Below are 13,828 nucleotides of genomic sequence, written 5' to 3'. Positions count from 1 at the left end.
ACGGAGGAGATGGGACAAGATAAGTGATCAGAGCTGATAAAATGGGATGAGGTGTCTCAGCCCTGAAGGCATTTAGGTGTAGACTTTATCTCTCTATCTCTGCAGAGTACAGTGGTTTCTGCTGCCTAGCCTCAGGTAATAACAGCCAGTATAGCGATGATAGTTTCGATGTACATCAGTTGGTCAGCACCCCCTCGCCCCACCGAAAAACAAAAAGTGAGCTTGGAACTTGAAAATGAGGTGAAAAGAAAAAATCTGCGATTGATGTAATACAGGTCGGTGTTTTTTTCCTTTTTAATTTGCATGCACGGCACTTATGCATGTTAATCCAGAGGCCTGGAACCATGGGAGCAGTTTAACCTTCATTGACTACGGAGCTTCCTCTGCCTTTGAGGGCCATTGTCCATGTGTCTCTATTATCCTGCTGGTCACGGTCCCCCCTGCTCTGCTGCCCCCGCTCATGTGGGAGATATCTGTAGAATAATTCTACCTGTCTGTTTCTATCGCCTTCTCCCTGCTTCTCTCCCCCTCCTTCCTCCCCCTCTCCATGCCTGACCTTTCTGCGTTCCTCTCCAGCTGACCTTGGTGTCCTGTCAGATCGTTCCTTTCCTCCACCTCGCACTACTAGCCTCTACGTACTACCGCCCCCTTAAACAACCCCATGCTCTTCATTTCTACCCCCCGCTGACTGCTTCTTTTGCTTCTTTCCTCCATGTCCCTTAGATCCGCCCCCTAGATCACTTTCCTTCCCTCTCTCCTCCCCTCTCCTCCTCTCACTGTCTCCCTCTTCGCTCTCTGCAGCCGTACATACTCTGCTTTTTAATTAGACCGACTCACTAGCTCCACCTCCCCCTACCTCCTACTCTCCATCCCACACTTCTTCTCCCCCAGCCTCTCTTCGCTCCCCTCCCTCCTTTTGCTTACAAGGAGACAGGGGGCTTGCATGGCGACATGGAGAGGAGGTCATGATGAAGAGATGCAGAGAGAAAAGGCGAGAGAGCAAAAAAGGAGCAGGACGGGGAGAACTGAGAGGAGCATCTGAGACGATAACTGCCTGTTTGCTCACTCTTGCCTTCTTACTCCCCCTCCTGTCCTTTCACTTCCACACACAGAACAAACGCTCAGACAACTAGGTAGGCACAGCGGAGCTGAAAGCTGTGAGGGATGGATAAAAGGGTTCCCACGTGAAAGGCATGAATCTACGAGAAAAGAGGAGGGTGAAATAGAGGAAGACACAACCAGAGAGGAGGAGGAGGAGAGAGAGAGAGAGAAAGAGGTGAGCTGGAGAGGAAAGGGAGACAAGAGAGGAGCAGATGGACTCTGCACAGAGGAAGGGGAACGGTGCGAAGCTCACTGAGCAGCAGTGACAGAGAGGTGGGAATTAAAAAAAAAAAAAAAAAGCAAACATGAATGCCAGAGGGATGGAAGAATGGGAGGAAGCGACGTGAAGGAATAGCTTGGGAAGAGGGAGCGAGCACTTGTGGGAAGACAACACAGAAGGAAAACAGGAAGAGAGAGAGAGAGATGAGGTATGTGTGACTCAGTTCTGTGTCCTGATGGAAGATAGTACAGCAATCTCATCAGCAGCCTTCTCGCAGCATCACCATAGAGATGGAGAGTTAGGCAAATCAGAGAAGAGGCGAGATTTAAAAAGCAGCGTACAAGTGTCTGTGTTGATTGCGTGCAGTGGACGTTGGCAGCGAGGACATATTTGACTTATTGTTTTGTTTTGGCTCCCAACAGCCCGCTGAATGGTCCTCGCATGCGTGCACACACGTGCCTGCATACATTTTGTTTACATACTCGGCAGGTGTGTGTGTGTGTGTGCACATATTCCAGCAGTGGGGGTGTGCCCCTGCTGATTTCTGTTTGTGTGTGTGAGTGTGTGTGTGAGAAATCTAGTGATTTCTAGATTTTTGCTTTACTGCAGGTGTGGGAGTCATTTACTGATACTGGGCAGCTTTATGAGAAGCTTTACAGAGTGAGAAGCTCAGATTGGTTTGTCGGTGGTGTGGCGTTGCAGATTCCAGCAGCGTGCTTTCATTGCACATTTGTCATGAGCAGGATTGTGTGTGTTTGTGTGTGCATGTGTGAGTGTTTGGAGCTATACACAGAAAGTTTAAGGAGGAGGCTCTGAATGGGGGAATTCCATTTGTATGGATCTGTGTGTGTGTTTATTTATGCGCGCGCGCGTGTGTGTGCTGCTCTGGCAACATGAGCATTTCAATTTCAATCATATTAACATGCTTCAGTAATCTACTCACACATGTGAGAGTAATTGTTTCTCATAGTTTGCACATGTGTTTGCATCCGTCACTGAAGCAATCTTGTCACTGGCGTGCATGAAACAATCCCAGCCGTACACGTACTCTTTCGCGCGGGTGCGCACACACACACACACCTCCACGTGCACACACACGTGCATGCGCCACGCGCAGGTGCAGATTCGTGCGCCCGCTTTTTCCTGTGTGAAGAAACGCTGTGCTGTTAATCCCGACTGTTGTCGCGCAAGTCTTTCCCCCTTGTTCTCTCCCTCCTTCTGCGCTGCAGCACTGTATCGCGCCCTTTCATCTCATCTCTCATCTTTAAAGAGGTCAGATATTGCTGTCTCTCGGCTCTTCCGTCTAGCACTTTTTTTTCTTTTAGCACATTGCTTTTAAAAAAAAGAATCTGTCATCTATCTGCGTCACTTCATTTTTTGTCTTTGCCCAGGAGAAGTTAACGTGTCCTTTTCTTTTATTCTTAATTTCATTTATGCACTTGGAGAATATGCCTATCTGCGGGCCAGGTGTTTCCACTGGACTGACAGCATGCTGGCTTCATAGGTAACGCACTATGATGTACTCTTGGGACATTAGTTTGGACAGCAACGTTGCAGCCTGGCAGAGAGTCACCCCCCCAGGGGAGTGGACTGTGCTGCATACGTGTAACATGCTGCTGTGCACTGGACATGTCCGTCTGACCACGAGTTACGAGGTGTTGCTGAATTCACACAGAGACTTTGGGAACCTTGGAAATCTGTGGCACAGAGTGGCGAGGAGACGTGAACAGTAGAAGAAACAAACTGAAGCAGCCAGCGAAGCAAGACAATTGGGCTTGCAGAATGAGCACAAGGAAGAACAATGTTTACTCTGGCTTTCTTTCACAGACACCCAAACATTCTCAAATTTGCTCACAGTTGGCTAAGTATGCTTATCACCATCCACTGGCCTACATATAGGGATTTCATATTAGGCAGAGGATTTTGGTTAAAAGAGGACAGATGGAACAAATCATTTCTGGCACTCGCGCTCGGAAAGATAGAGGTAATCCAGCCATCCTTGAAGAAAGCTGGAACAAGTAGAGTGTCCTCTTTAGTAAGAAGCTGGTGAGAAACTTTGCGAGATAACATATCATGCATGTTTGAATGACTTTTTAAAGTCATGAAGGCGGCAGGAGAAGCGAAAGTATTTGCCACCTGAGCTGTGCAGAGCATCGCAATAAAGCACTTTAAATCACTGTGGTACAGATCTGTTATTAAATACAATTTTAAGAGTGTTCTGCACTGAAACTCAAAAATTTTCCATTTCTGACACAAATTCAAAGAATTACTGCTTCAAAACAAACCTGCTTTTCCAAATTAAGACATGTGTGTGTATGTGTGTGTGGTGGTGGTGATGGGGGGGCTAACGGTATTACCAGGCCAGAATCTCATGGTTATGCCAAACACTGTGAGGTGAATAATGATTGTTTTCTTGTCGCTTGGGAACAGCAGAAGCATGTAGTAAGCACAGCTTGGCCTTCGGGTCTGAAAAGCAAAGGCAATGCAAAAAGTGGCTTTAATTTGTTATAATGACCAGCAGGGGGAGACTCCTCTGGTTACAAACAAGCAGTGAGATTGTATAGAAACCTATATGAAAATAACTACAGTACATTTCATCTGATTTGTGACTTTCATTAAACACTTTGCAACAAGAACAATCAAAGACTGCATACTCCTGATGAAGTGGAAAATTTCCAGTCTCTGCATCCAGAAGGCTAGCTCCATCTAGGCTAGCTCCGTCTAGGCTAGCTCCATCTAGGCTAGTTTTTAAGTATTGTCTCGAAGATCAAGACAGCATTACCCATTTTCTCTTCCATCAGTCTAATATTTTTTGTGACGATATAGTGGGAACTTTTTGCCCAGAGATATATAATTGTTTGTGCAAATCTGTCCATGACTTTCTTTAGACTGATCATTCTGAAAAACAAACCAAGCCAAGCACAAAACCTTATTGGTGGAGTTGCTTAGTTTAAGCCTTCTTCAGTACAGTAAAGAATGCTCACAATTAGAATAAACTGGAGGAAAAAGAAGGGTGTGTTTGTTGGACTGAAATGCTAGCTACCAGGGTTTCGTACTAACATTCTGAAACTTTAAATTTGACATTTTAACCATGGTCGTCCAGGTTTTGGGATTAGATGTCGTGAATAAGAGGTCAATCAGACCAGCAAGCCAAAAGCACCATTAGCCTATATGGTAGTGATCATATAAATAGATGATATAACAGGGTCTGCTTTCTCATTAAACTTTAAATTTTACTGTAGTTTATCAAATGAGCACCTTACTATATTAAGAAAGCTTTTCCACTAGTCATTTAAACTGTAAACTATTTAGGAAAGTGCCTGCTGAGTTCATAAATCAAGTTGCAGCCGGAGGAGTCTCCCCCTGCAGGTCATTAGAAATAATGTAATTTTATGATAGAGTTTCGTTAGAGATTCGTAGAACAAGAGACACATGCAGCCATCAGCACCAGTAAACTGCACAAGACCATCTTTTTAATGCATGGCGGTTAACATCCAGAGGCTAAACTTCTTTCATTCTCAGCCACGGTGGTTACCACTTGGGCAATATAGCTTTATTTTATACAGCTTGATTATATAAAACTTCCTTTGCAGCTAGAGCTTGCTGAAAAACAGCTTGCCAAGATTGAAGCTGGTCAAATTGGAATGCCAGTAGCCTACATAGTCATAATCAAACAAACCAGCATTTACATTTAGACGCTATTACACAAGTGTCTGACAGGAATGACAATGGCTGTGTTCGCCGTGTTGCGTTGGGTATCTAATGAATTAAGAATCATAATTTAATTTGTGTTTGTTTAATTTAATTTGCTGTTAAGCATGATCAGGCTCAAGACTTTCAGCGGTGAGAGGCAGCTACAGCAGTAGTACCGTTTTCTAATTTAAGTACCAGCACCAAGGACAATACTTTTACTTGCTTTACTTCACATACTCCCTTGCTTCTAATAATAATAATATGTTAAACCTATATATAATTCTAGGCTGTTGATTTGCGCATGCATGCACAAGCCTTTTATTTGCATTTTTAAATGCACTTGCTGGTTTTATTGTATTAGATAAAACTGAACATCCCTTTGTTTGCGAGATTGCTGAGCTGTACTACACTCAGTGCTTACCTAACAAAGTAGTCATCTGCAGGCAACTCCCAAGGAGCTGCTCTTGAATTGGAAATCTCTTTGGACAAGAACACAAACACCAAAACGGCTTATGCATTTTGCATCTCTTCTCTGAGCCGACCGTGGTGTAAATTTCTGTGACAAAGCACAGGTATAACTCTTAACCTCCGTGTGCTTACAGGACCGATAGCTGATCATATAGCTTTTCTTAGTTCCTCTCCACTTCTCCCTTAAATGCCCTGACACGCTGATGCTCCTGATTTACCACTTCACTGAACCCTAACCATGACATTTCCTCTGCTGCCAGGGGTTGCTTCCTCCTGCTTTTGCCCCCCCTCTGCCTGTCTGTCTCCCTCCGCCTCTTCCTCCCTCCTACTTATTCCGATTCCTACTCCTCTTGCTTTGCTATGTGTCTCATAGCATCTCTAAATATATCCCAGCATGTCTACCTCCTCTCCTTCCTCTTCCTCTTTCTGCCTCCTCTTCATCGCAGTCCTCTCTGACAAATTTTAAGCGTGCCTAGACAATCTGATCTGACATGTCTTTACATAACAATCCAATCCATGACACCTCCCATCCCCTCTGCATAGTTGGACCCAAAAGTGTGCTACTGGCATGGATACAGTTCTCGGTATCCTTGAAATCATCAGAATGTTATTATATCTGTGGAACCAGTCTTGACTTCTTCTATTTTGAATGTTCGGATGCATTTCTAAAAGTCACAACAGCTTAGCACGGGATGATCAGATGTGACCTTAGCATTTTCATGATGCACACACACACACACACACACACACACACACACACACACACACACACACACACACACACACACACACACACACACACACACACAGAGGAAAGGGAATAGGAGCAAAACCTTCTTGGAGACGTAAGCAGATAGCAAAGAGACTATGGTACATCCTAAACAATAACTGCTAAGAGTTATGACCCTTGCTAGGATTATGCCACTGCACACCTTCCACCTCTTCCCTGGTGATTTATCTCTTGTCTGCCAATAAAGCTCAACATGGAAATGTCACATGTGCAAAAGGGCTGCCCTCAGCCCTAGCGGTAAGCCCATGCAGCATTAAGAGGGGGATTCATTAAACTGTCAGCGTAAATTTTGATCCGAGGGTAGTTTGCAGAGTGAGGGGGATGAACTGTGGAAAGCACTAGAAAAAAAGAGGCAGCAGAAGAGATTTCTGCAAAGCATTCGGTAGATTGGGAAATAAAGATAGACAGATAGAGCTGAGAGTGGGTAAAAAAAGGCGAACGGCCAGATGGGAGAAAGATGAAAGAAAGGTGTGCTCAGGGTGACACGTCCAGAATGAGTAAGGGTAATGGCCCTATGATACGTAGAGGGAAATCTGTCAGGGTGAAGGTTGAAAGGCTGCGTCGTACAAGAAATGGGTAGACCATCGACCGGAGTGAAATTGGATATTAATGAAAAACACAGGATGGGTGGAACCACTAATTTATCCAGGGAGAAGTGAGGAAAGGAGAAATCACCATCAAGGTCAAATGAACAGAAGTTTCTATGCTATAGATGAACCGTAGCTTGTGTTCTTGAGCCTCCGTAGTGCACCGTCACCCACGCCCGCATCTGAAAAAATGTGTACCTCAACTCAGAGTCATTTGTTTTTTCCGGGTGATTCATAGTTAAGCGGCTCATCTGTATACATGGCGGCGATAAGAAAGTAAAATGAGAAGGAATCCCGCGGTTTGTTTCTAAATCCATTAATATATCACAGTGTGCATGGTTGATATTTCCCCTCAAGGCTCTATCTGCTGTGACTTTAATCATGATTAATCCAAATAACCATGTTTTTAAAGGGGTTGACGGGAGGGAGGGAGGAGGGGGGGGGGCAGTTGTGCCAAAGAGCCTCCTCTTCAGTGGAAAGAAAAGAGAGGAAAGCGAGGAAAACAGTGGATGTAAATAAAAGTGGCAGCCCCTCGGGTATCTCTCTCCCTAAATAACCTGGGAGCTGTGAAGGAGTCACTAATTACCCCTCCCACAGAAGATGGGCGGGTGGGTGGGGTGAGGGGAACAGAGTAACAGCCAGTCACACTCGCACAACAGAATTAGCCCGAGCCTGTCAGTGTCAGAGGCTATCACGGGGAGATAACGAGGAACAGATCCATAGATCGTGTAAGGCAAATGACAGCATCACGCCCGGCTGCCTGTTTCGCAGACAGGAAATGAAGTGATATATACTGCATGTATCAAGGCCATAGATCGTCAAAAACAGAGCACGGAATCGGGGTGACGAGAACATACTACTAACTGCAGCATGGTGGACAGACTGTCACAAAATGACCAGATGAATCAGAGAGGATGTCACCATGGCAGATCATCAAGAACTGATAACAGGGCAACAGACTGTAAAACATGGAGGAAAAAGAGAAATCCAAGGAATACGACAACAGTCGTACTGTGTGCCCATGAGCAGAAGTGATACTCAATGCAAAAATTATTGCTGTCACTAAAACACGGCTACTTTTAACAATACTGAGAGGAAAGAGCGTAAAAAAGGAATGAAACATTATACACCCCCCTTGGCCAGTGTGAATAGGCCTTAATTACAATCTCTTTTCACTTGTTTTCAGTTTACATTTCTCCACTGCTGATGATACACCGAGCCTTTTTTTCTCTCTATTTTCCAACCTCCATCCTTTCAGCACTTTTTCTGAATTCATGTCTCCTTTTCCCATTCTGTGTTGACCCCCGCTCTCATGCATTTCAAAATAGCTGCCTATCTTACATCTTCTTCATTATCCGGAGGAACGAGCACATTGTGTTTCGATGGAAACTGAAGCACAATAATATGGAAACAATTACAGTCTCTTATTCGTCTCTCTCTTTATCTTTCTCCTCTCTTTAGGAACTCATGCTGCCTTCAACCATGAGAGAATGAGTCACGGAGAGAAGAGCTGAGAAAAGAAAGAAGCAGAGAGAGAAAAAGAAAGTGATAAAAAAAAAATTTTAAAAAGGAAGCAGAAGAGACCAAAAAAAAAAGTTAAAAAAGACCAGATCATTATGGGAACGCAGTCAAGCCAATCCTGTACTTTGGCCATCCAATCTCCTGAGGGCCCAGGGGACAAAGCAGGTGGAGAAGGACAGGCTGCCAAGTAGACCAGCCAATGTGATGGACAGACAAAGGATAGGCTGCATTCCCTTCCTCTCCACTTATCTGCAGGTAACCTCCCTGGCCTCTGCAAGAGTTCTTCTTGCTGGAAAGTTAAAGAGAAATGTGAATAAGAGGCAAAAAATACATGTACAACTTAAGAAGACATGAAACAGCATGGACATTTTAAAGAATATTTGATGCTGCATATATTTATTTTTATATAAGATTTTAAAGGGAAGTTTAAGACAAGTTTTCTCACAGATATCTATACTATACCTTGAATTGGGAAAATGGTAATCCATCTTTTCTTGAGGACAATCTTATTTGCAAAGGAAATCCTTGGTGTACAGATGAGCTGAGCAGCTAAATGCAATACTGTATAGAGACTGCTACATCTACAGTATTTTCTGGGATGAAAGTGAAACGTAGTCAGTCAATCGTATAGATCTCTCACTGTTACACTGAATATATAGTGATGGAGCGATCGCTTTCCTTGTTGACACACTAACACAAGAGATTCTCCACAACAGCAACCTGCCTTCACAGTGTGTGGATGTTGTGGGAGCGAGAGAGGCTGGAGAAATGGTGAGCAAAGAGCCTGACCACTTGCTCACAGGCCAGACCAATGGCAAGAGCAGCTTGGCAGACAAGTTACCTGGGACAATGACCGTGCGCTCTGTGCTTCTCAATCGAGACTCCCCCGATATCGAAAGTCGCCTCAAGCGGCGCCGCAACCGCACCCACCAGGTCCGCTTCAAAGACCTGGAGGATGGTAGCAGCAGCAGTGGCAATAGTGGAACAGGGGAAAACAATAGCCATCAGAAGCCTGTCAAAGACTGTGACAGTCCACATCCTCTTCGCAAACACAGCAGCAGGTCCCCCCTGCCATGGACTGACAGGGACAGGCCACAGACCAAGGATCTACCTGGCCAAACCTCTGTGGTTGGGGCTGTGCGTGGTGACATGGCGAGCACTATAGAGGTGGTGGCTGCCTTTTTAGCTCGAGCGCCTCCTCATCCATTGACACCTGGTCCTACACGTCGAACCTGGGCACCACCGCAGGCTAACTCTCTAACCTTGCCAATGACACGCAGGCCCAGTACAAGCACCAGCACAGCCATTCAGACCTCCCCATGCCTGAAAAAGCCCCAATCTCTCCCTTCCTCCCACACTCGTAGCCACAGCCTTGGGGACTCAGTTGGGGTGGATGGGGACGACGAACATGACTCTCAAGACGAGTTCCTTACTCACAACCATGTGTTGTTACCTGCGTCCAAAGATCAGAACGGCCCTCCTGGCCCAGGGGAGCGAACTGTGGTGGAACGAAGGTCTAAAGTATCAAGGACAGAAATTAAGTCTGCTGTAAAAACCTCAAGGCACAGCTGCCCCCCTTTAGTCCTTCAAAATGCTGAGCCATACCACTGTTCCTCTGTATCCTGCCGAGATGGCCCCAAACGTCAGGGAAGCAGTACTCCCTCAGCAATCAGGAGGAGAAAGCGTCTAAATAGGACAACGAGTGATCCTGGAAAGGAAGTGCACTACTGCACCACTCCCACACAGACTGAAAGTCCCAGTCCATCCCCACCCCCTTCAAATACCAAACTCTGTACCACTCAAGTTCAGACTGAGAGCCCGCCCCCTCCTTTAAGTTCAAGGTACAGCACCACCCAGAGTCAAACTGAAAATCACCATTCTCCACCTTCAAGTGAGGAACAACACACAACCCAAATTCAGACCACCAGTACCAATCCAACCCTACCTCTGAATGCTGAACAGTGTACCGCTCAAATACAAACAAGCTCTCCCAGTCACTCTTCTCCTGATCGTAAACTTTCCTCTACACAGACACAAACTAAAAGCCCGTTTGCTTCCCCGCCTTTAATACCATCACCCAGCTCAGTGCAAATTCTGTGCAAGCCTATATCCCCAACAGTGACTCCAGACCCTCCTACTACCCAAACAACTACTGTGCCTTATTGTACATCTCCCCCACCTACAAGTGCACCAATACAAACTCCTGAGCACTGCACAAAGCTACCTTGTACTTCTCCAGCCAAGTTAGCTTCCACAACCCCACCTCCTCCCAAAGCACTTTCCATTCCTTGCGCCACTTCTGTACCTACTGTTACCCAACTCCCGGTCCCCTATTACACTGTTGTGTCCCCACCAACAACACCCAGCACAGCCGCGGTCTGCTCCAGTGCTTCTTCAGCTGCATCGCCATGCCCCACCCAAAACTGCACCCCCCTTATGTCAAACGTGATGTCATCCCCTCAGTTAACCCGCTCCACCCCTACCCCAACTATAACACCCATTATAACTCCTGCTGATCTCACCAAACAGCCAACCCCTGCCCCAAATGTAATACATCAACCACCATCAGCAGCATCAAATGCTACACCTTCATCAAATGTAACTCCCTGTACATTTGTTACTCAAACTGCCATATCTTGCACATCCATATCATATTACACAACTACACATGCAGTTGGTCCCCATGCACCTCACTTGAATCCAACTGCACCTTCTTATGCCACAGTTATTCAAACTGTCTCTCATTGCAACATCCCATGTCAAACTTTGCAAAATACCTCTTCTGCTTGCACAGGCATAACCCCTTATTCCTCCCCCGTCCCAAAACTGAAATCTTGCACTTCTCCGCCTCCGCTTGTGAAAACCTATGCGTCCACTCTTGCAAATGTTCAACAATGTGCAACACCAACTAAAGCCATTCCTCTGTATTCTTCCACATTTCGTGCTGCACCACCATACACCCCCCCTTCTCAGACCCCGTACAATGCTCAGGATAAGAGGGGCATTCGACTTCCACCTCCTCCTCCACCGCCTCCACCATACACACCACGAAAAAAGGGAAATGATCCGCCAGGTCCTGCAGTCCGAACACCCATGCTCAGGGCAGACAGCAAGGTCAGCAACAAAGATAAAGATAGAGAGAAGGAAAAAAAGGAGGATATAAAAGACTCACCAAAGCTCTGTGAGAGAGCCAGCTCTCTGAAGCACAGAGCTCAAACTCCGCCAGTTGCTGTGATGAAGGGAGAGAAGCAGTCCTCCTCCTCCTCCTCCTCTCCTGCCAAGGCCTGTTTTAAGCCCAGCTGTCTTAGCTCAGCCCAGGCTCAGCTTGGGGCGCTACACAAAATGCTCTGCTCAGGAGCCAACGTCAGGCCGAACACCCCCAACAGCCAACACGCTCTCCCTCCAAATCAGCAGGGATGCTCTGGATCCAGGGGCTGCTCTGTTTCTGGGGGGCGGCCTACAGCTGGGCCCCTGACTGCTACCCAGGCTGATACTCTGAGACAGGTCCAGGAAATTCTGGGAGGGTTGGTGTCTGGGGCCAGGTGTAAATTGGACCCATCCAGGGTGACAGAAAAGCTCTTGAGTCCCAATGGCCCCCTGCATGATATTCGTAGCTTGCAGACTCAACTTCACAGCCTGGAGGGGGTCCTGGAGACCAGCCAGAACACCATTAAGGTCCTGCTGGATGTCATTCAAGACCTTGAGAAGAAGGAAGCTGAGAGAGATGGGTGAGGCTATATTTAATTTCAGTGAGACAATTTACATAATGAAAAAGTGAACCTGCTTTGAATGTTATTAGACAATTAAATGACTGTTGTCAGTTGTCACCCACAGATCACGCGCACCCAGCTGTACCCACTAGTAAGCCAGGAGGTGCAGTATCATTCTTTCTGATCACTGGTTGACAGAAAGTGACTTAGTTTATGTAAGCCACATGAATAACACATAAACTCTCCAGTGTACGTTTCACCCTGGTAAGACAGAAAATTGAGACTTCTAAATTGTGATTATTATGAACAAGTCTGTTTAAAGTAAAACTATGATCTTTAAGTGCTTCACTTGAGACTTTGGTGACTTTGGGGCATTACTATAACATAACCAAACAACAAGTCAACAATGAACTTCATATCAACAGTAATAGAAAACAAAGAGAAAACACAAGTCTCATATGCACCTGGGTTCATCTGATTTATAAAGCAATAATGTACTACTAAGCCTATTTGTTGATGATCTACTGGCTGTATTTTTTTGCCACAATAACAACTGATAATTGACATTTTACAGTTTCTCTCAAACATAGAAAAAACACCATAGTTAGCCTGCAAAAGACTGTAACTTGACCCGAACCTTTCAGAATAGGCTTTTGTCTCAATGAATAAGTTACTCCTGCCAAAAAATGACAAGCTCATTTGACACTGTGTAAACCAGAGTCATCAGAATGTTTCAGTATTTGGTCGAAATAACTCTACAAGTGATTTCCTCATCTTCTAATTTCCCTAAAAAGTTTTGTTCTACATGTTTCTATTGACAGTGTTTCTATTGACTATATTGCACTCGGCTTATTTTCCTGATGATAACTGAGTGCTGTTGTGTATCAAAGTGAATTCAGATGATTTATCATGCAGTGTTTATTGCATACTTTGTAGAGCAAAAGTACACATACATTAGCATGTAATGTGATGAATAAAAATTTCCTGCAATTATCATACAACATAGTAAATTGCAGTAAACAGACCGTAAAATGTAAACATAATTGCAAAGACCCCCCCCCCCCCCCCCCCCCCCCCCCCCCCCCAACCACCACCACATAGATTATCATCGCTTTAAGCACATAGCGTGGAAACAAGACACGGTTTTCTAGTATTCTACATCAATAAACAGTGCTGGAATCACTGGACATCCTGTTACTCTGTTGGCCACAGATTCTCAGCCACCTCACACCTAATGTGTTCGCTTTCAGTGTAAAAGAGAAAGAACCATTGAATGCCGCATCCGTCCTCTGCACTCTCCTGGATCTTCTTACATTCATGGCAGGCTGCTTGCCCTATAAAATGAGTTGGCTCTTCAGTGTTAACAAACTGTTGTAACTCTGTTGCTCTCAAGCTCTATAAAATATGTACATACACCTGGATCACCAGATTTTGGTTTTCTGGTGGACTATTCTGCATTTAATGACATACATAATAAAGTGCAAAACTATTTAAAAAAAAAAAAGGTAAATGGCCTGTATTTGTATAGTGCTTTACTAGTCCCTAAGGACCCCAAAGCGCTTTACACATTCAGTCATCCACCCATTCACACACATATTCACACACTGGTGATGGCAAGCTACATTGTAGCCACAGCCACCCTGGGGCGCACTGACAGAGGTGAGGCTGCCGAACACTGGCGCCACCGGGCCCTCTGACCACCACCAAACACAAAAAAAGTCTGCTTTTAATTACAAAG

At 45.3% G+C, this 13,828-nt stretch overlaps 1 protein-coding gene across 4 annotated transcripts in view; it reads left to right on the top strand.

Annotated features, from left to right (window-relative positions):
• Positions 1 to 828: 828 nt before the first annotated feature.
• The window catches only part of LOC146383934 (uncharacterized), a 43,792-nt gene continuing 30,792 nt past the window's right edge, over positions 829 to 13,828 (top strand). For 2 of the 4 annotated variants that reach the window (XM_084935531.1, XM_084935529.1), the window contains exons 1-2: positions 1,417 to 1,529; positions 8,321 to 12,108. In XM_084935531.1, the coding sequence (XP_084791657.1) occupies positions 9,149 to 12,108 (2,960 nt within the window). In that variant the 5' untranslated portion in view covers positions 1,417 to 1,529; positions 8,321 to 9,148. Of the gene's footprint in view, positions 1,277 to 1,416; positions 1,530 to 8,320; positions 12,109 to 13,828 lie in introns of those variants that run through there. The other 2 variants (XM_084935533.1, XM_084935530.1) reach the window with 2 other exon arrangements.

Source organism: Perissodus microlepis, chromosome 7 (assembly GCF_051167445.1).
Source record: "Perissodus microlepis isolate ML-2025 ecotype Zambia chromosome 7, ASM5116744v1, whole genome shotgun sequence".
NCBI classification, from domain to species: Eukaryota; Metazoa; Chordata; class Actinopteri; order Cichliformes; family Cichlidae; genus Perissodus; species Perissodus microlepis.
The sequence above is the reverse complement of the archived record's forward strand: the minus strand, read 5'-3'. Positions and strand labels throughout refer to the sequence as shown.